This window comes from Prunus dulcis, chromosome 1, assembly GCF_902201215.1.
Source record: "Prunus dulcis chromosome 1, ALMONDv2, whole genome shotgun sequence".
In the NCBI taxonomy this organism is placed as follows: Eukaryota; Viridiplantae; Streptophyta; class Magnoliopsida; order Rosales; family Rosaceae; genus Prunus; species Prunus dulcis.
Genome location: NC_047650.1, coordinates 30,383,621 through 30,406,703, shown reverse-complemented (window position 1 = coordinate 30,406,703; position 23,083 = coordinate 30,383,621). Strand labels below are relative to the sequence as shown.

Here is a 23,083-nt window from a genome sequence, read left to right as displayed (position 1 = left end):
GGTGAACCCGTGTACGGAGCAAAGAGTCCGCGGCAACCTGCAAGTCTAGTTATACTCTACCACTCGGATACGCTCGGATACGCTCTCTCTCTCTCTCTCTCTCTCTCTCTCTCTCACACCTGAACAAGAGAGAAAGGGCTGAGGGAGTTGGCACGTGCCCTAAACCCCCCCAACCCCACCACGTTGAAATCTCGGTCATCGACCCGACCCGAGAGAGAAGCTGAGGACACCGAATTGGCTGTCCACGTTTCACAAAACCTCTGTAAAACCTTTGCTTTTTCGGTTTTTCTTTCCCTCTAAAACCCCTCCAAGCGTCCAAGGCCTTCTTCGTCGCTTTCACCTCTTTTCCTCGTTCCCTTTCTCCAAGCTTTTTCAATGTTTCACTCCGTCACCGAGGACACGCACACTCTGCAGTGAGAGAGAGAGGCTAGCTCATGGGCAGTCAAGCCATGAGTGCTCTTGCTCCATTCTCTCCTTGGATTCCCGAGGATGATATTTTGCTCAAGAACGCGGTTGAGGTACAAATTTCATCTTTTTTTTCTTTATTATGTTGATTAAATTGGCTCCCTCTCTCGACCCATTTCGAGAAATTTGATGCTCTTGCTCCAATCTATCCTTGCGTATTGACCTGGATTTCGTTGGCATTTTTTTCTTCATATAATATTATGTTTGTATCTATTATTTGTTTTGAAATTTTGGGTTTTTAGTGTTAGAGCATGAATTGTTTGAACAAGGCATTCCAGGTTTATCTTTTGCAAATATCTAATAGCCCGTGCCATGGAGTTAAATTTCAAGGAATAGAACCAAGAAATTGGACAAATGTGCTAGCCATAACGGAAGGTGAAATAATGTTTTCCTGTGCTAGAATCATTCTTCGCAACTTACCACTGGTTTCCCTGCTGACGTATGCTGTATCTTAGCCTAATTCACGACTGTTAGTGTGTCGGGCCTGAGTGGAATTTGCCCTGGTGCCCCTTTCAGAATTAAATTAGGATTTGGCATTTTTCAGTGCGCTGATTTTGACCATAAATAAATTCATCATACAAGGACAATTTCAGGAAGTTAGTATTTTTTATATGTTATAACTGCTGTCATATTACGTTGCAACTATATCTATTCTCCAAACTTTTAATGGATTTGGTACTCTTTTACTCTGTTTTCAGGCTGGTGCTTCTTTGGAGTCACTTGCTAAAGGGGCAGTGCATTTTTCTCGAAGATTTACTATTTGTGAACTGCAAGATCGGTGGTATTCTCTCCTATACGATCCGGTTGTTTCTGCCAATGCTTCTGCTCGCATGGTTGAGTTCGAGTGTTCCACTCCAACTCTCCCTATAGATAGACCAGGAAATTCAAAAGAAAACAAATGTGAATCTGGAAAGAGAAAAGCTGAAAGTGTACGCAGTAGTTACTATGCTCTGCGTAAAAGGATCTGCAATGAGCCATTTAACTCCATGGGCCTTAATTTTCTTGTTCAACCCAGTAATAATAATTATGTTGGAAATGAAGATGAGCCTCTTTATTTAAATTGCATGACTGGAGATCCGACCCCTATTGGCCTTGAGAGGTCAGATATGGATACTCTTCAAAATCTGATGGATGGTGGTGCTGCCACTGGTGGTGTAGTTACTGCTGATACCTTTCATACAGGACTCCAGATTACAGCTGAAAATGATTTTCATATGGAACAGGATAATATACATGAAGAAGTTCCTCACATTCTTGGAGACAATATGCCCTTCACAAGGAATGGATCTGAGGTGGAGGAATTCAATCAGCCAAAGGAATTGCCAGAGTGCAGCCTGTTCAATGCTGATGACTTAGGAATGGAACCTCCGTATACACTTGATCAAATTAATGGTGACAATGGAAATATGTGCACAAAGTTTGAAGGGAATCAAGCCTTTAATTCATCCGTTTCAGACAATGGTGCATCGTTTCACAACTTGGAGTACTCATCTCCACTTCCTGGGATGCCTATCTGGAGAACAGGTGCAAAACCAGCTATGCCAGTTGATGTTGATGTTGATCTTGGTGAAAATGATCTATGCACCAGCGATACTTTTGAACTTCCTGATGATATTGATGCTAACAACACAAGAACATCAGGGTATGATGTTCAACTGGGGATGGAGGTGAAAGCTGACATGCCATGTGGTGATTTCAAAAGTGCAGCAGCTCCTGCGAGTACTGAAGGTTATTTGGCAGAGTTGTCCAATTCACTTTTAAACTTTACTAATGAGGAGCTCATGCTCATGACTGCTGATGGAAAAGACGTGATTGATAAGTCTTACTATGATGGCCTGAGCTCACTTTTGTTAAGTTCACCAAATGATGATGCTCGTCAAGAAGAGACGATTGATATAACTGAGCCAGAAACATCTGTAACTCCAGTGATGTATTCCATGAATCCATCTAGTTCGGATCCTGTAGTGGTAGATGACACTAAGGGGTCCCAAAATGCTGATGAACATATGGCTTGTCATTCGGAGACTCTTATGCAATCATCTTCAACAGCTTCAAACTATCAATATCCTGAACTGAAAGATGGAGTTATCTGCTGCACATTAAACACCGAGGACTTGGAAATTCCATGCAATGATGATGTTTTTCTACCAAATCATGTTCTTCAGTCATCAACTTTCTCTGAAGTAGAATGGGATTTGCAAGAAGTGAATAAGCTAATATCTTCATCCAGTAATGATTTACCTGTCAATCAAAGAAATAGTGACATAGGGCCGTGCTTTATGCGCACAGAGAAAAAAAAGCCTGGAGAACCTCATAGGTCTTCTCCGATTAAAGGATCACACCGCTTACAAGAAATGGATCCAAATCCTCCACTGGATAATTTTGGGGTTAAATTTGAGCTGTCCAAGACTGACCCCAGTGAAGTGGCTTCTAAGAATCCAGGTCATGTGAGTGAAGGTCTGGGTCAGATTTATTCAGCCAATCCAAATACAAATCCTGTACCTGGAATTCTGAAGGAAGAGACTAGACAAAATATATTGGCAAAGCGCCTCAGCTATAACTCAACTGAGCTTCATATGGAGAAGCCAGATCTTGATTATAATAGCTTTAAAAGCTGTCCTCAGACAAATGCTCGTGTTAGAAAACAGGAGCTTGATCCAACGGCTACAAGTAGAGATCATGAAGCATTACATGCAGAAGTGATGCCCGAGCATAATGCTGTCTCAGAACCAGAATTAAGCCCACGGACGTCAAATCAACTGGGGCTTTTTGAGAGTGATGATGATGTACCATGTTATTCGGATATAGAGGCAATGGTGAGTCCTAAACGCCCATCATCTAGTTGATAGGTGTTTATTTTGCTTTCAATTTCTTAATTTATCTTTCAGTTTCCTTGACTATTGTTCCACCTGCAGATACTTGATATGGATTTGGATCCAGATGACCAGGACTTGTATTCTCGTGAGGAAGGTAATACTCAGTCCAGCTGTTATTCATTTGATGACCAGCTGAGTACTTAAATTTTTTTATACAAGAACTTATATGCACTCCTCTTCTGCCAGTCAAATCCTCTAAAAACTGGTACACATTAATTTAATGTGTTAGTTCAATGATTGAATCCATTTATTTTTCTTGGGTTTGGAATTTTCTGTGTATTATAAGCTTGCTTCTTCATATGTTTGTTTAATTGTATGTGACATGCATTCTTAACTGACAGATGATATGATATCTACTCAACTATGTAGGAATTATTCTTGCTATACGTATAGTTTGCTTCACGATTTCCCTTTTCCCTACCCTTTTTTCCATATTGTTTCAGTATTATCTTATTCTGTCTATTTTGTTCCTTGGTGGCTCAGCTAAAATTTTATCCAAATAAGATATGCAAAACGATTTCATCATATGCCTTGTAAGTTTTAAGAAGTTCTCTGTGTGCAGTCTCAAGATATCAGCATGAGGACACTAAGAGGAGAATCATAAGGCTGGAGCAGGGTGCTTATTCGTATTTGCAAAGAGCCATTGCATCTCATGGAGCATTTGCCATTTTGTACGGGCGTCATTCTAAGCATTATATTAAGAAGCCAGAGGTATTTCTTTGCTCTATGAATTCTAACTCAACTACTTGGGGTTGGCTAAGAGGGCTGTTCTTTTGCCTTTTTCTTATCTGGGGTTGGTATTGGGTTTTCACCCCATATCTGCATTTGGAAGTGATTCATGAATTATGGAGCTAGAGTTCTGTGTATTACTTAACGACTCTCCTAAATTGTCAAGCAGGAGTTCTGTCTAGGTATTTTGCAGTGATGGGCATAGTTTTCGGGAAAAAATGGAAAAGAACCAGAGTAATAGATTATGATTGTTTTTATTAAGTTCCAAAGCTTTCACAACCCTTATTCAATCATAAGGTTTTGAACTTATCTTTTTCAATCAATAGAGGTTTCAATGTATTATATTATGGACCAGAGGAAGAAGATGAAAACTAATGGTTTCTAAGCCAGACATGGGTTGAATCTGTTAATGCATAGTTATCTTCTTTGCAGGTGTTATTGGGTAGAGCAACTGAAGATGCGATTGTTGACATTGACTTGGGAAGAGAAGGACGTGGTAATAAAATCTCTCGACAACAGGTAAGATTATTGTTGATCACCTCAACATTTTAACCATACCAGTGATACAATTACTTGCCCTTTTCATTCCATGAAATTTGGAAATGCAGATTAGTTGAAAATGAAAATGCACGGTCACCGACCTTTGCATCAAAATCTAATAGTGAGATGAATTCCAAAATGTAAATTTTTTTATCGTGATTTGAACTGGGGTTGAACGTTAACTGTTGGATTTTGATTTGTTGGTTGGTGACCATGGATTTGCATAGTTCCTTTGATCATGTGATCAAAACCATTTATGTAAGCTCTATCTTTTCTTTTGCTTACATCTTCTTGCTAACCCATATGAGGGGATATATTTTGCTTTCTCTTAAAGTGAGTGTAAATTGTTCTTTTCTGCATTTTTTAGGCAATGATAAAGATGGACAAAGGCGGATCTTTCTATCTGAAAAATCTTGGGAAGTGTTCAATCTCAGTAAATAGCAAGGAAGTAGCCCCTAGACAGAGTCTAAGCCTTAGTTCGAGCTGCTTGATTGAGGTATGTTCTTACAGTTCCTTTTACTAAAAATAATTCGTAGGTCTCTGTAGCTTTATTGCTGATGGCTCAAATTTCTTTACTGTTTTATATGCAATATGTGTGTGGTTGTGTGTGGCTGCATGGCTGTGTGTGGAGCTGAAAGTCAAACCTCTAACTTCGTTTTTAAACTCATCATTTTTATGCTTGGTAATCAAAACGCTCGATACATAGTTTTTGTTAATGTTATTTTAAGTCATTGATGGGCCCTGCTATTTCTAATCGATTGGGTTGTCAGCTTCATGTTTCTCAGTGGTGATTGTAGCCTTGTTAATCAAATCCATTATGTGTCATTCGTAGGGATCTTTAACCATCTCCAACTTTGATAAAAAAAATAAAAAATTAACCATCTCCAACAAGTCCATTTGCTTATGAGGTCCATAAGATCTTAATTGATGTATGAAAGCAATACGATATAGATCTGAGTTCAGAAACTTTGTATTGGTCTGGATCGATGATAAGAACCTTTGGCTTGATCTGCAAAGGCGCATGGTTTGATTTTCCGACTGAAATCAGTTGAAAAATTCTCAATGTCGATTGAACCAAAATATGGTTTTTGTTACTTTGATCTATTTAGCAGCTTTAGTGGACGGGATAGTCAGGATCCATGAATTGGCCGTCATACATTGTTCAAGGGTCCTAGGCAGCCTTGGGCACAATATCCATATCAAGCAAGTGCTAAATATAAATATCAGATAATTGGGGTTTCGCCCCCACTATATGAATCTCCAGCAAAACACTAGAAGCATAATGTAGTTAAGCTGGCACATTTTAGGTACTACTACTGACTGAATGCATGATGATATTTCCTCAAAAATCATAAATTTGCAGATTAGGGGAATGCCGTTCATATTTGAGACGAACCAAACTCGTGTGAAGCAGTATATGGATAGCGTGACCAAGGTCAGCTCAAAGAAAGAGTAGAGACATAAGAGCACCAATTGTGAATGATAATGGAGGTGCCGTGAACGGTATTGTATTCAGAAGGTGCTAATTTTTCCTGCAGCTTCTGGGTTCTCTAGTTAAGCCACTTTTCTGTTGTATGTAACTACTGTTGAAGGTGGTCTGAATCTAAGAAGGCATTTGTTTTCACATGTTGTTTAAGTTTACATGATCGAGCATTCGCTTAATATGAATGCACAGCATATACTATACATGACGAAAGAGAAGAAATATATAGTGTTCACAAGGACTGGCAGGTGACAGGAGTGATTTTAAAGTTTCATAATGGAATGGAAAGGCAAGATTTTTTATTTTTATTCATTTCTTTTTCGAGGGTCAGAGGAAAGGCAAGATCTTATTCAACTATGAATCTGCATTTACATTCACTGGATGACAATTGTGTACTTTCAAGTCTCCGATTTGAATCTCAAATTACATGGTATAGATTTCATTAAAAAAAAAATTGGGGAAGAGATGGGCATGTTTTTCCAATTTACCATAAACTATATAAAAAGTCATTTTGTTGTCTTTGAAATTATACACCTGCCAATGCCATGCAATGCAACTGTACTTGATGCCATATGTTCTACCCCTAATTTCTGACAGTTGTTTGATAAACAAATATGAAAGTGAAACCAATCAAGCCAGCTAGGGAGAGCTAGGTTGCCATTTTGTTGGTTGGCCTGAAATTACCAAATGGGTAAGCATCTGAAAATAAACCAATATTAGGATTAGGATTAGGATTAGCCCTCCCTCTCCCTCTCCTTCTCCCTCGGGTGAGGCGAAAAAGATAGGGCAGTCCTTGCCTCTTGTCTTGAGAGAGGCTAAGAGCATTTTCACTAGTTAGCTCATTGCCATGGCAATGGGAGCCCTAGGGCAGCTACTATTCACCTGAATAGTGGCTGCCCTAGCCCTCCCAGCAAAGTGTGTTCTCAGCAGTTTAGGCTTCCCATGGCAAATACTATTCATTTTTTTGTTTTTTTTAACAACTTTGTTTACTTAAACAATTAATTTGGATAATATTTTCAGGTTTCTACGTGTCAATACTATTCATATCGGATAAGATTTTCGGTTTCAAATTTCATATAAATTTCATATACATTTCAAAATTCAAATTTCAGATAAATTCAAAATATCAAATTTCAGATACATTTCGAAATTCAAATTTCAGATAAGATTTTCACCCTCTAAGATTGCTCCACGTGTCATATCTATCTGTCTAAATTTTTCTATAAAACAAGAGGCTCAGCTCATATCTCTCACACCAGATCTTCTCTACATTTCCATTTCTCAGATTTTAGATTTCATTCTCCATTTTCAATGGCAGACATGCAAGAGGTTTTGGAGAGGCAAGAGTGAGAAAGGAGAGAAAGAATGCGTCGACGAGCTGCAAGCAAAAGGGTGCAGAGAGAACTAGATGAGCAACTTGGCATGGCCGTTGCTTTGCTGGAGGAAGAAAACCAGAGCCGCCGTGGTTCACGAGAAGGCCGTGCCCCGAATATGGACAGACATAGACATTCTCGGGGTAAGAATCTTCTGGAAAATTATTTTATCCCACATTCTCTGTACTATGATGTTCATTTTCGAGCGAGATATAGAATGCAACCTCGTTTGTTCAATAAAATCATGCATGATATTTGTAATTATGATGAATACTTTGTTCAAAAGAAAAATTGTGTTGGAAATTTGGGGCTTCTTCCAGAGCAAAAGTTCACAGCTGTGATACGAATGTTAGCGTATGGGTCATCTGCTGATCAGGTGGATGAGATTGCCCGGATAGGGAAGTCCACTATTTTGGAGAGCTTGGTGCGATTTTGTGATGCAGTGGAAACTTTGTATACCAGGGACTACCTGCGCAGACCTACGCTCAGGGACCTGCAACGGCTTCTAAAAAAGCTGAGTCTCGTGGATTTCTTGGAATGATTGGTAGCATTGACTGCATGCACTGGCAATGGAAAAATTGTCCAACTGCTTGGCAATGGGATTATGGCAATCGGAAAGGGCAGAAAAGCATCATCCTCGAAGCAGTTGCTGGTTTTGATACATGGGTTTGGCACGCTTCTTTGGAGTTGCCGGCTCTCAAAATGATTTGAACGTCCTGGGTCAATCCCCGGTGTTCAATGATGTTCTGAGAGGTGAATGCCCAAATATCACATATCAAATCAATAATACCGTCTACCAGAATGGGTATTATCTAGCTGATGGTATCTACCCGAGATGGACAACATTTGTGAAATCAATTCCACATCCCCGATCTCATAAGGAAATTTTTTTTGCTGCCTATCAAGAGAGGTACAGAAAAGATGTGGAGATGTGCTTTGGTATCCTTCAAGCCCGGTGGGCTATTATCAGGGGTGCAGCGCGTCTATTTGACGAGGAGATGCTTAGGAGTATAATGATGACTTGTATCATCCTCCACAACATGATTGTGGAAGATGAGTATGATTACGATGCTGATGAAGTGTATGAACCAGATCCCATGAACACGGCCTTAACACGAATTTATGAAAAACCCATGGGGCCAAATGGAGAACCAGTGCAGCATGATCCGTTGGTTAGAGACGGTAGTTTCTTGCCTCGTATGATTGAGCGCTACACGGAGATGCAATCGTCGTATATTCATGAACACCGTCAAGTTGACTTGATGGAGCATTTGTGGGCGGCGAGAGGCAATGAAAGTGAATGAAGTGAAGTGAAGATGTTTTTTTAATGTATTATGTTTATGTTGTATTTTTAGTTATGCTTTATTGTTTTTTTATGCTTTAGTTGTGGTTTGAGTATTTTTTATGATTTGGTTGTGGTTTGCTTTTTATGTATGGAATGTTTTGAATAAAAAGGAATTTTGTTGAATATTTTCTTTATTCACTAAAAGAAAATCAATACAACTCATAAAATAAAATACATGAATTACCACTAATTTTTTAAACAAAACAAAAAATACAATGAAATGAAAGGCAAGCAAACTAACTTAATGGTACAATGAAATGAAAGGCAAGCAAACTAACTTAATGGTTTTGATCATTTAACCAATCCGTGTTGCTAGGTCCATCGTCACGAAAAAGTCTTCGTCTCATAACATCCCTTCGTTCTAGCTTCAAAAATTGTTTTGTTTCAGGGGACATATGGCTTGTATCTATGGCCATGGTTTCCCGATCCTTTTTTTCAATCTTTTCTTGGCTTACATACTCCCTTTCTTTTGCATATTCTACATCAATTGCCCTATCGTGCTCTTGTTGTTTCATGTCCATTTCAATTCTCATGGCTTGCATCTTTGAAAGTTCCTCCAAAAATTTAGATGCATTCTTGGTAGAATTACTCCCTCTCTTCACCTTCGCCGCCTTCCTCTCAATAGGCCTAGGCTCCTTTTCAATAGGCGAGTCTTGACTCATCGGGGAATCCATAGGTGAATCCGATGCCGGTGTCTCATGGAGTGGCGTCTCGTTCAAGACTACCGTCGGACCTGTTGGAATAATTTGGAATCTCTTACAATTCTTCACCACCTCCCAACATAGGGTATGGTTGAAACTTTGTTTGCCTTGCCCAATAGCACCAAAAAACATTTGTGCTTGCATAATCTATAAAAAAAAAATGGAAATGTAAGAAACTTTAAAAAATATTGGCAATGCAACAAGTATTAAAAAAAAAATAATGGAAACGCAAGAAACTTTAACAATTTATTAGAAATGCAAAACAAAATATAAATATTGCAAGAAACATTCATATTAATATTGGAAATACAAGAAATATTAACAACATATATAAATTGCAAGAAACATTTAAATAAAATTTAATATGACATAGAAATTAATAAATAAAAATTACAAATAATTTACCTCACTGCTAAGGTTTTCCCCGCTTGTATGGCTGTCCATCGCTTTTGTCAATGCATCTCTCCATTTCCCCAACTCTTTGTTAAGAATTTTTCGCCTACTAAATAATGCTTGATCCGTACAGGTCGAACCAATTACCCTATCACAAAATTCATGATGAATTTTTTTCCACATATGACATAATTTAATCTCATTGCCCGTTACGGGACAATGACTAACTCGGAGCCAAGCCTCACACAAGCTAACATCTTCCATCATGCTCCATGCCCCTCTGGTTTCATTAGAAGAACCCATAATATGATAGAGAAAAAAATAACTTGAAAGTGAAAAAATATTGAGTAGAAAGTGAATAATAGTAGAAGGAGAAGGAAATGTATGAGGAGTTGGTGTTAAAAGTGAAGAGTATTGGTTGGTATTTGTAGAAAAAAATTTCAGTATTTTTTGGGTATTTCATTTTTTTATTTGAAAAAAAATTGGCTGCCGTTGGATTTCTGGAAAAAGGAGATCGGAGAGCCCAGAAGGAGCCACGTGGAAGAGAGCCATTGGGGGGTGCGGTTTCGAATTTTTTATTCGGGAAAAAATGGCTGCCGTTGGATTGTTGAAAAAATTGGATCGGAGAGTTCAGAAGCGCGCCACGTGGAAGAGAGCTGTTGGGGGACTGTAGTGGGCGCGTCAAATTTTTTTTAACGTTGGCACACGCCAACGTTAAAAAAATTTAAACTCCAGCGCTGACATCATCTCTTGCCCTCGAGCTGGAGCTCGAGCCAGCCTTCCCCTCGAGCCAGTCCAATTTGCTGGGCCCCACTCCTTACCTTGGTAGATCTTTACTGCTAGAAATATCATTTTGAGTTTGTCCCCTCTAACCCTCCCCTTGGACCCTTTGCTGGAAATGCTCTAAGAGGCAGGCAGGCAGGCAATGTCCTCCTCCTCCTAAGGGAAATCGTTGCATATCATCCAACGCATCCTATTCTTTCCTTCCAAGTTCCAACTCCTATGATTGATATGAATCATATATGATCTTATTCCTACCTATATATCCTATGTTGATATAAAGAGCCTTTTTGCTAACGTACATATATGTTCCCCCCACACATACTGATTTCTCTGAACTGATCAAGTTCTCAACTCAAAGTATCAAAACCCATATCATCTCTCTCTCTCTCTCTCTATCTCCCTCATTTCCCTCTCCCACGCCCATGCCCATATGAATATGATCCCTATTCCTTCCTCAATATTTTTCACTTTTTCCTTTTTTTCCCCTCACTCATTTTATATATATAATATATATTTTACACTGAGGCGACTGAGATGGGTTATGGGTCAGGGCACATGCCAAGCAAATAGCGAGACAGAGTAGTTGTGGACAATATTGCATTTTGCCACCTGGCGATGGTGCGCTAATTCTGAGCAAATAATTTACTTTGCCTTGCCCTCATTAATTATATATTCACATGTGGAAGATCTCGGAGCAGACAGACAGACAGACCTAAATATTCATTTTGTTTAGGTTTCTAGTTGGGGGCGGGATGTCCAGTTCCAGTGGGCTCTGTTTTTTTTTTTTTTTTGTCTATTTCTCTGTTTTATCTTTCACAGAACAGAAATCTGCGTTTTGAAGAATAAGATTTAATGGGGATTTAGAGAAAGAAGGAAAAAAAGAAAACCAATAATATAATAGTTGAGAGATAGATGAAAGAAAGCTCTGAAATATGCCAATGCCACTTGTGCATTGTGCAAGCAAGCTTATTACATATTTTTCTTCCTTCCTACCTTATAAGAGAAAAAAAAGGAAGAAGATGGTGATTGATTACGATGAATATTAATATTCCATGCTTATCATTTTGATCTTCGCAATCGCGTGATTACCCTGTCAAAGGTCAACTTCATCCTCTATACTTTTAATAAAAAAATTAACTTGTATAATTATTAGGGTTTATAATAAGAAGAATATCCTCCTCACAGCACAGAGCACAGAGCACAGAGCTGCACAGGTCACAGCCTCACAGGAGCGCATCTGTGCAGCTTATTGCGCCTATAAAAATATCTAAAATTGGTGCTGGTGATTTAGATATTTTATATATAAATTATGCTTGATGGGGTGACCTTCCTCTTCTTCATGTTATATATTAATTCCAGCCTCAGCACTTCTATCTTTCCGAATTCCTGTCCAAATGAAAGCTATTCGAATCTAACATTAATAAACCATATAATTTGTTGAGAGTTAAGCTGCATACTAGTCTTGAATCAAGCTACAGAAGTTAATTCTGCAGATTGACAGTAAAGAGGATGAAGAATCGAAGGAGTTGAAGAACTTTCCTTTTATAGTAATAGCTGTTATAGGATATGTCCAACGGCTAGTTTTCTTACTATTTTGAGAAACTCTACAGTTGTCATTCTTAGCTGCCTTAGTCCTTTTTGCTGTAATGATTTCTAGCCTAGGTGTAAGAATCATAGCCTCCAATGACCTTGAATGGCTGGAGATGAGTCCTTGTGTCCTAATTTTTAGGATCTGTTTTTTGGCAGCTTGTGTCATGTATATTGTGTGTTTTTGGCTCTGAAGCAATACAAGAAAAATAGACTGAAACATTCTCTTCTCTCTGAGTTTTTTCTCCTCTGCATACGTTGCTTACAAAAGGTTTATTTTGTTCAGTAGATTAGACACCAAAAACCAGCAAGCTAAATACCAAATTCTAACATGGTATCAGAGCTCCTGGTCTGATTTCAGAGAAGGGGCGTGAGCTGTGAGAAAAGGGGGTTTCCCTGAAATCTCTATGAGGGATAAAGGTTGCTCTTTTATTGTGTGGTTCACTGAGACTCACATCAAAATGGTGGGATCAGGTTCTGCAGGTGGAGATTTACGAACTCCACAGTTCAATGGTTCAAACTATGATTTTTGGTCAGTAAATATGGAGACTATCCTCATAGCATATGATCTATGGGATGCAGTGGAGATTGGAATACGACCACAGCCGATTATTGAGCAGGAAGCAGGCTCTGAAGGCACTTGAGATGAAGAGAGTGAGGCTGAGCAAATTCCAGTGGAAGCACCTACTATCTCCAGAGAAGATAAGATCAAAAATGCCAAGGCTTTGAGTCTTATTCAAGGAGCACTAACAGATGAACTCTTTCCACGCATCAGAAATGAGAAGACTGCAAAAGGTGCTTGGGAAATTCTAAGAAGTGAGTTCAGAGGAGATAAAAAGGTAAGAGCTGTGAAACTACAAGCTATTAGAGCTGATTTTGAATATTTGAGAATGAATGATGTTGAATCTCTGGATGACTACTTGGCTCGATTTTTTGAAACTGTAAACAACCTGAAATCTCTAGGAGAAGATGTAACAGAGAAAAGGATTGTTCAAAAATTGTTGATGAGTCTAAGTAGGAGGTACAAGTCCATAGTGTCAATCATTGAAGAAACCAGAGACCTTGACACTATTAGAGTTGAAGAAATTCTTGCATCTGTCAAAGTCTATGATAAGAGAGAGGATCTACATGATGAAAGGGATAAATTGGCAGGAACTGAGAAAGCTTTTAGCAGTCTTAGAGTTGGAAATAATCAAGCTTCTGGAGCTAACAAAAGTTCTCAGGGAAAGCAAAATCAAAAATGGCAAGGACAGAACAAAAAGGGCTCAAATTGGTCTCAAGGTGGAAACTTTAACAACAATAATGGCTCAAATTGGAATAATGGCTCTGGAGGGAATTGGAACAACAGTTTCAATTCACAAAACAAGCAAGGAAGTAGTAGTCAAGGAGGTGTGAAACCACAGTGCCAAGTCTGTCAGAAGTTTCATTTTGGTGTGTGCAGGCACAAAGGCAAACCTAGATGTGGAAAATGCAATAGGTTTGGTCATTTAACTAAGGACTGTGACAATGGCAAACAAGTTGCAAACTGTGCAAAGGAGGAAGAGGTAACCACAGAAACAATGTTCTATGCTTGTCATGCAAGTTCAATTGCATCAAGCAGGTCTGTGTGGTTTGTTGACAGTGCTTGCAGCAACCACATGACCTCTCAAGAGTCCTTGTTGATCAATCTTGATAAATCAGTGACCCGCAAAGTGAAAATGGGCACTGATGATCTTGTTCAAGCCACATGAAAAGGGACACTTGTAGTTGAGACAAGAAAAAGGAGAAGATATATAAATGAGGTGCTGTTAGTCCCTGGTCTAGATGACAGTATGATTCCGACAAAGTCCCTTTCTTAATTATGTCCTCCCCTCAAGATTATTTAACTATCATATATATATATATATATATATATATTAATTGTCTGAGTCAAAACAAAGTTGTTTCCTTTTCTTTTTCTTTTTTGTTGGAAGAGAACAACGTTCTTTCTTTAATGTAAAATATCATAATGTACAATTATATTATCCATATGCTTAGGTAAATGCTCTATATTAACTATAGTTAACCGAAAAGAAAACTGCTATTAGCTATATAATATAAAAGTCATGCTTCTTATTTTTTTAGTTAAAATTTAGTTAAAAACACACAAAAGTTATTTTCGGAGCTCTCTATAAAATTTGAACTCCAATCATACTCCCTAGTTTAGGGAGTCATAAATACTATAGTTATTTTTAATTCAATATGATTGGTCCATCTCTATAAAATATAATATATAAAAATAATGAGTATTAATTAAAAATTTAAACTATGCATAAAACAAAGCAACATTAAATTATAGGGACCTACTATGAGTTCTTTCTCTCTCCTCAGATTTAGGAGCTCCTAAAGGTTTTCATATTTTAGAAGGTGGATAGGGAGCATGGATGAAATTGTATTTTTCCAACTCCTCTCTAAAATCTATCTAAAGAAGTGGTTTAGGGAGCCTATTGTAAATGTTCTAAGAGCATCCACAATGGGTTCCCTAAACTACCTCCTTATATAAATTTTAGGGAGTAATTGTAAAAATACAACTCCAACCATGCTCCCTATCCACCTCATAAAATAGGGAGTCCTCTAGGAGCTCCTAAATATGAGGAGAGAGAAATGACTCCTAATGGCTCCCTATAATTTAATGCTCCTTTATTTAATGAGTATTAAACCTTTATTTAATGCTAACTATTTTTTATTTTATTTTTTAATAGAGATGGACCAATCAAAAAAGAGTTATAGCATTTATGACTCTCCAAATTAGGGAGTATGGTTGGAGTTGAAATTTTTTAGAAAGCTCCTAAAATAGCTTTCTTATATTTTTAACTAAATTTTAACTAAGAAATAGAGAGTATCATTGTGGATGCTCTAATCCTTTTGCTTCCTCCAATCTTAACTTTGACGATAAAATTTATTTATTTATTATCAATTGAAATCGATCCACCAGCACGACTCTTTTCCGATTGATACCCTTTTTCAATATTGCCTTGACCCTTGATGATGATGAGTTTGAGTTTGAGGCTTTGAGCACAAACTAGAAATAACCCTAATTGCAAACGAAGTCTAACTCAGTAAAAAATGACATTGATTTATAGAATAGAGGTCTTAGGTTCGAACCTCCATGACATCATAATTTTGTGTGTGTGAGAAATTCTCTTTCCATGTAATTTAGACAATTACTTGTACTAAAATAAAATAAAAATAACCTTAATTAATTAGATTGCGTGCACATGAGACGTGACAAAGCATGCATTAACTTTTGTGGCACCACTTATTTGGCAAGTGCTGTAATTTTCACAAAACTATATTGGTCAACAATTAACTTTTCTTTTCAGGGATCCGCCGACATTAAAAATTATAAACAAATGAAATACAGCATCACTTTGGAATTCAGAATTCAGATGGATAAGGATTCTCTCCAGTCCATTTTGCCACCTTTTTCACATCAAAGGCTTAAAATAACAGGAAATTAACTGTTTTTTATTTTGAATAATGAAGGAAGGAATCGAACAAGTTCGTCATACTGATCATTAGTTATCATTCTGCTAAACAGTACATTCCAATAAAATTTATATTCAAGTTTCAACGACAGGCTTTCTGATTATCGAAGGTGTTTCTTATTTTGGCATATTAAATATACTCCAAACTCTAATCAAGCTAATGGGTCATAGAATAATTATTTGAATGAATAAAGCTTCAAATTCCACCCAAATGTAAAGCGTTATCCCAAATAGAAGGATGCCGGTGACTGATGACTCACAGGTATGGCCAATATTCTACTCATGATAATTCTATAATAATATATAGCATCTTGTCATCAAAACTTTAACAAGCTGAAATTATATACAAATGAAATGATGCCAAAAGAACAAGTACTGCTACTAAATTGCTAATTAACCTAGGGTTGGATCCAGCTACATACATGATAAGATGTTTTGCTAACATTGCATGACTGAGCTAGCTAGGTAATCACTCGTGTTACATGACAAAAACTTTCATATCTCCCTTTCATTGTTCATCTTTTTATTTTTCGCCGTATATATTAGTATTGTAATAAATTAATTAATTACCACCGTGACTTAAATCCGTCGAGACAGCCGAGAAGTGCTTGAATTGATAAATGCACACTTTAAGCAACCCACATCCCCCAATTACAGAGAACAAAGAGGTCCCATGATCCTTAATTAATTCCCGATAAAATTAAAAAGAGAGGGTTCTAGACATCTCATTGCTCCTCAACATCTACATCATCAGCAATATTAACGTTCTAGTACAAGCTTGTATAGTATATTAATTCTAATTTTACCAGAAACATAATATATTATATATTATTGATGATCATCATCACATTATATTATTATATACTAGGCAAAGGAATAATCAATTAACTAAAAAGGTGCAAGCTTGCTTCCTCTATTATTGGTGCTTCAGAATAAAAAAAGATTCCAAACAATGAGTGGAGTTTAGGGTTTGAGTTCTATGAGTGGAGCTGAGGCAAAACCAAAAGAAACCATGGATTAATTTTTCTGAAACAGCAAAAGATATTTTGTTTACCCGAAATATCTTCCATAAGGCCACGTACAAAGAAAGATATTCCATGCCATGCCAGTGCCACCTCATTCAAGAAAAAAACGCTGTTGGTCACTTTCACGAGCATTTATGAATATGAAGTTATCCTCTGTTCCTCTTATTATGAATGAATGACCAACATATACCAAGAACAGGATAAATATACAGGATGGATGGTAGCGAGTTCCAGGTTCGAGAGGCCTTGTTCCGATAAACAAGTCCTAGATTTGTTCATCAGTTTCAGTTGCAATGCCAACGAACGACTACAGTGAGTTACTTGGAATAAACAATAATCAACCAATTTTTATTAGGAGAATGAAAAAGAGGCGCACTTTCCTGGCTTGGCAAATGGGGAACCAATTGCCAAAGCTGGAAATTAAAAAAAGGGGAACCAAAGCTGATCCACCACCACATCTAAAAATAGTAAAGAAAGGAACCCCAAATTGATGGAGATACTTTCACTTCAGAGTTTAGTTTGGGTTCTGTAAAATTTGCTGAATATTCACTGACCAAAACATTTAATAATAAACCACCTAAAATATTTAAAGCAACCACCTCCTCCTCCAACTTGAGCATCAGCCTGTGATATTAAAAATTGGGGAGGGGAGAGAGAGAGAGAGAGAGAGAGGACCATAGATAGTTCCCCAAGATTTCCCAGATTTGCCTGTCAATATTTTATTACTCTTCAATACTGTTTACCCTCCCAGATTTATTCTCTTTATAATTACCCTTGTTTCCTTCCTTCTCCTCTCTCCTCTCTCTAAAGCAACCTTCAACACAACTCCACTGCCCTGCTCCCATCTCCCCTCTTACCCTTTTCTCTCAGACCCATTTAGTTTAGTTTTCCTTTCTCTCAGGCAAGCTCATCAGTCCTGTATTGCAATCTGAATTCAAACTGATGAAGATCCAGTGTGATGTATGTAACAAGGACGATGCCTCGGTGTTCTGCACCGCCGACGAGGCAGCTCTCTGCGACACCTGTGACCACCGAGTCCACCATGCCAATAAGCTCGCTTCCAAACACCAACGCTTCTCTCTTATTCACCCCTCATCAAAACAATTCCCTGTCTGCGATATCTGTCAGGTATGCTTGCTTATATATATTTTACCCATAAACCCCGAAAAAAGATCAGACCTTTAATCTGTGAATCCACTGCTTAATCTGCGATGATTGGTGGGTTTGTCTTTGTTTTTCTGATTTGGGTTTCTTTTTCTTGATCTACAGGAGAGAAGAGCTTTCTTGTTTTGTCAGCAGGACAGAGCGATTCTATGCAGAGAGTGCGACCTTCCGGTTCACGCGGCCAACGAGCACACCCAGAAGCACAGCAGATTTCTTCTCACAGGGGTCAAGCTCTCTGCTACATCTACGCTTTACACATCTTCATCCCCGCCCACTGCAACAATTAGCCTTAAATCTGCTGACGCTATTGTTACTGATCCAAAGCCTCAACCTTTAATAAAAAAGTCTGTTTCTACTTCCGCCCCTGCAATTTCAAACCCACCTTCCATGTCCAAGAACTCAACTTTAACCACCAACACAGCCAATAGCAATAAAGGTGGTGGAATATTCGTAGCTCATGACGGGGTTGGTTGTGGTTCAACGAGTAGCATATCAGAGTACTTGATAGAGACGCTTCCGGGTTGGCATGTTGAGGACTTTCTTGATTTTTCTTCCGGTCCCCTTGGTTTCTGTAAGGTTTGCATTGATTGAACTAATCTTGAAATTACCAAATTTGGGTTTTGTTAATGTTATAGTTAGTAAATTAATTGATTAGCCTGGATCTGAAAATTGTGCTTTTATCATGGCAGGCTGATAATGAGACGGTGTTGCCGTTTATGGATGCTGATCTTGAAAGCAATCTGAGTTCTTTCTCATCAGAACATACGGGAATTTGGGTTCCTCAAGCATCAAATCCTCTGCATCAATACTCACAGATGGGTGGTGAGCTCATTGGGTTGAATAAGGATGGTACAAACATGAAAGCCAACAACAGAACGTGGAGGGATGATAGCTTCACAGTTCCTCAGATCAGTACTCCATCTGTTGGCTCCAGGAGGTCCAGACCTTTTTGATAGCTTCACAGTTCCTCACAGTTCCCTAGATCTTTTTGAAGCTAATCTAAACATGCGGATGGAATTTTTATTTGTCTTTTTTTGCGGTTTTTGGATCCTTTTTTTCCCACTTGTTGTATGGGCAAGCATTTGAAGCCTTCAACAACCCAGTTGGGGTAGGGGGTTTGTACTTAAGCTGGATCAGACCCTTCTTCTCTTGCCCTTGTACTTGTTGCAGAATGCAAACATCATTGTAAATATCAACTGCAGTGTGTCTTTTACTTTTCATTTTTTTCATTCAATTCTTGGAATATGTATGAAATTTAGAAAGTGGGTAAATTTTACGTGCAATTTCGCTTTGAAAATATGTGAAAATTGCAACATTAAATAGAGCCAGCTACAAGAGTAGATGGTAAATGATGGTGAAGATGTTGACAGTCAGATTGGTTGTGGGTAAGATTGAGTACACAGAGGCGGAAAAGGGATGGTCCCTTGTTTTGTCTGAACTCTCCAAGGCGGCACAACTTTGCGGTCGTATCGTATCGTATCACGGGCAAGTGCACCATCACTTTCATTACAAAACTAGAAACTTCTTTTGGTTTCTTTCTTCTAGCAGACTTGGGTCTAGGTCGAGAAATTATAGTGGTACTCATTCTGATTAGAGGAGCAAAGTTTCAAATGATGTTGTTCCACGTGTCAAAATATTACTGCTCCTCACTACCATGTGGTATTCCGTCGTCTAGGTGCAGGTTTATGCAACAATATGCCTCAAAAACGTCATTGCAAACGCACGTAATTTGTTGTTGAAATACAAACATCAACAACCACCTTGGTGGATAATTTGACTGGTAGAGTCCAAAACAAAAATCTTGGTGGATCGATGGATCTGAAGTGTGAACGAATGTCAGGGAGAGTCAACGCCCCAAATGAGAAACCCTACAGTGAATGTCGACTGGATGGTGTCTTCTTATTTTTAGTTGGGTCAGAGCTAAGTTAGTGCGATCTGATCTTCAGCCTGGCCAAGTTTACAGCCGTGGGGGCCCTATTTGTTTTTTCCACATGCTAATCTCAAGCTGGATGGCCTTTTTCATATCATCTCATGTTGCCAATCCTTACAGGGCAATTTGATCTTCCCGTCAATGGAGTTGAAAAATCTTAGTTGTATAATGCCTCTCTTATTGAGTAGAATTCCAGGTTATTGTTTATTTCTCGATACAAAACCAACGCAGCATCTCCGGAAGAAAACTGAAACATTTATATTGGTGAGGCAGATATAAAGCAGTAGAAACAACTTTGGGTCATATACAAGGCGGAACCAGCTAACGTTGGTTCCTAAAATGAACAGAAAAAAGTTGGACAAATTACGTAATTCTAGTGCAGAAACACAGACACAAGCCAAGCCAAATAAACAGGCAATCAATAGATTTAAAAGACTGCAGCCACCTTGCTAGCAAGAGCACGCTCCCGCCTTTCTACGTAGTCAAACGGGAACCAACCTGCTTTTCCCTTACATTCACCTTCAGCCCAACCGTTGTTTGCCACCTGCTCCACCACAACATTTAACTTCAATGAGAGAAATCGAGCCAGACATGAATGGGGTATATTGAGAACATAACAAAACAGCATTCAAATGAAGCAAGAAGAATGGCAGAACCTTCCGGACAACGACATAATCCCCAAAAGACAAACTCAACTCCACATCAGTCACAGCTTGAAACGTGTACATAACCTGCAGTAGGTGAAAAAAAGAAACAATTAGCAGAAACTAAAGAGTTCAACAGACTAAAACTTAGCATCAACCACATTAACATAAAAATACCTCTCCTAAGAAATAGTCCCTGATGTCTGTCAATTCATCATAGGTTTCAGAAGAAAAGTTATTGCTGAGATCTTCATATGATGGTGGGGGAGGCATAGTGTTCTCTGTAGCTGGATTAGGTGATGCTTCAATTCGCTGGTGTTCTGACAACATCTGTGCAACAAATAGTGTCAAATTGTCAATAGAATAATATACAACCATTTGAATTGGGAAAAACATCGTCTTGCCCATGGCCTCACTAAAAAGACTATTCCAGGATAATTCATACCTCGCCTTCAAGTTGACCAAGTATCTGAAGAACGTTTTGATGATAGTTGCGCTCTGCTTCAACCTTGAATGGGGACAAAAAATGACATACTTAAAATATTAATTTCCTTCCAATCTTGTAACTAGGACAGGCCAAGGCCTTAAATAGGAAGGGGATGGAAATGCTTTACCATTGCAAGAAGCCGCTGAAGAGTCAATCTCTGTTGTTGACCTTCAACAGCAGCCATTGCTGCACCAGCTTCTTTTCCCAATATTGCAACATTAGACTTTAGTTCCTCAAGCTTGGCTTCAGCAGCTTCTAGTTTCATGATAATATCGGCACTACCAGCAGATTCTCGTACTTTGGCTTGGCGTCTGGAAACATCTACAGCCTATCTGGGTGCAAGTTAGTATACATGGACAAAGTTGTAGGAGTAATTAAAAACCAAAGCTTCAAACTGGACAGAAGTAGATAGAACAAGCAATGGTAAAAGAAAAAGAAGAAGTCCATTCAGTAAAAATACGATCACCATGTAACATAAAAACTCAATGTAGTAAACATTGGAAGGAAACAGCAGATACTGCATATACCTGAGCTTCAGCTTCTTGCCGCATTCTAGCATATCGTTGAGCAAGATGTCGAGCATCCTCCAAGGGCGCTCCCACTACCATTGCTCTTAAAGGCTCTGCAACCTAGACAAACAAATTGAGAACCATGGAAAAAAGTTATTATGTAAACCTATAGAGAAAAATAGTGATACCAGTTTGTCATAAGATGCCTAAGAATAAGCACAGAACACAACAAAAGTCCAGTTCTTCAACCACAATATGGAAATGGAAACTATTTATTCTGTGAACTTATTGCCAAATAATCAAATGCACACAATATATGGCAACAGTTTAAATTTCCTCATGTACCAAACCGGCCCCCTTCAATATAATGCATTTGATTTTCACTTAATATTCATAGTATGAACTTCACTTAAACCTGTGTGCCAAGGGCTTTCAGTAGAATTCCACACTCTTTTTCAATTTGGGCACGAGCTCTTCCAAAACTCAGTGCAGCTCTCGATAATGTGTTGCCACTGGTGCAAGTTTTTCCAGCATCATATTTCCTGCTATCTTCTGATAACTTGGTACCTGTTGAAAAAGTTTTATGCATACTAAGTGATAAAACTAACATGAATTTGTATCCAAATTCCCAAAAAAAATCTCAAACAACACACCTATTTCAACTTGCTTTGAACCAGTTACAATATAACCTTCCACGCCACGGACAATCTCCTTTTGATAATGCTGTTAAAGGAAAAAAAAAAGATAGAGGCAACTAAGGTAATGTGATGTCATAATAACAATGAAGGAAGAGAAGAGTAGCAACCTTGGCAGCACGAGTTGATATGTAGAGTCTCTCAAGTTTTTGATGCTGTTGGAGTTCTGTTTCATCTGGCACAATATTATCCGAACCCCCATAAATGCCACCAGAAAATTGTTTGAAGACAGCCTGACAGTATTAACAAAAATCAAAAGCAAATTACTTTCCAAAAATATTAAATTCATAAATGAAATGAAGTAATAAACAACACTTGGCTCAGAATTCAGAAATTCAACAACATTGCAGCCACCGCCACCTCAGCCCCAAACAGCTCATAATTAGTAAAATGCTATTCGATTCAATTCAGACAATTACAGATTATTATTATTATTACCTTCAACTAAATTCATTGATAGCTCCACTAATCTCATATCCACGCAGATTATTGTTAATATTAATACCCATGCGGAGATTAAATTTCGGAAACAGAGAGTTTAAATTCGATTAAACCGGAACTGTTCTTCTTTTTCGTTTTCCGGAGAGAAATGGAAGAGAGAGAGAGAGAGTACCTGCTGCTGTTTAGCAACCTGATCTCTTAGCTTCCTGATTGCGTCCATCGACGGTTGCTTGATGTCAGCCGGACCAGTGGACCTTAGTTTGAAGCAGCCGGGTGGATTTGGTTCAGAAGTTTGAATTGAATTTATGCTTCAAGACTTGGATTTGGAGGCTTATTATTTACTTATTTGTTATTTATTTCCCTTAATTGACTTCGTCGCGGTGATATTAGTATTACTAATTTTCCTT

The 23,083-nt window shown here is 38.3% G+C and overlaps 4 protein-coding genes across 4 annotated transcripts; 3 read left to right on the top strand and 1 right to left on the bottom strand.

The window, feature by feature from the left end:
* The first annotated feature begins 91 nt into the window (after nt 1–91).
* LOC117622891 lies at nt 92–6,488 on the top strand. Its single transcript, XM_034353692.1, has 7 exons — nt 92–518; nt 1,164–3,281; nt 3,381–3,435; nt 3,904–4,052; nt 4,503–4,589; nt 4,978–5,106; nt 5,974–6,488. Exons 1-7 carry the CDS (start codon nt 435–437, stop codon nt 6,064–6,066), a joined length of 2,715 nt encoding a protein of 904 aa, XP_034209583.1. The 5' UTR covers nt 92–434; the 3' UTR covers nt 6,067–6,488.
* A 6,248-nt stretch (nt 6,489–12,736) lies between these two features.
* LOC117617974 lies at nt 12,737–14,005 on the top strand. Its single transcript, XM_034347617.1, has 2 exons — nt 12,737–12,911; nt 13,029–14,005. Exons 1-2 carry the CDS (start codon nt 12,737–12,739, stop codon nt 14,003–14,005), a joined length of 1,152 nt encoding a protein of 383 aa, XP_034203508.1.
* A 3,415-nt stretch (nt 14,006–17,420) lies between these two features.
* LOC117636740 (B-box zinc finger protein 20-like) lies at nt 17,421–19,253 on the top strand. Its single transcript, XM_034371400.1, has 3 exons — nt 17,421–17,934; nt 18,076–18,546; nt 18,660–19,253. The coding sequence occupies exons 1-3, from the start codon at nt 17,749–17,751 to the stop codon at nt 18,921–18,923; spliced, it is 921 nt and encodes a 306-aa protein (XP_034227291.1). The 5' UTR covers nt 17,421–17,748; the 3' UTR covers nt 18,924–19,253.
* Nucleotides 19,254–20,132: 879 nt separating this feature from the next.
* LOC117636731 (SH3 domain-containing protein 2-like) lies at nt 20,133–23,083 on the bottom strand. The gene is made up of 10 exons (XM_034371388.1): nt 22,849–23,083; nt 22,346–22,468; nt 22,194–22,263; nt 21,956–22,107; nt 21,559–21,660; nt 21,159–21,359; nt 20,990–21,052; nt 20,722–20,874; nt 20,557–20,631; nt 20,133–20,444 (listed from the first exon to the last, which is right to left on the bottom strand). Exons 1-10 carry the CDS (start codon nt 22,894–22,896, stop codon nt 20,328–20,330), a joined length of 1,104 nt encoding a protein of 367 aa, XP_034227279.1. The 5' UTR covers nt 22,897–23,083; the 3' UTR covers nt 20,133–20,327.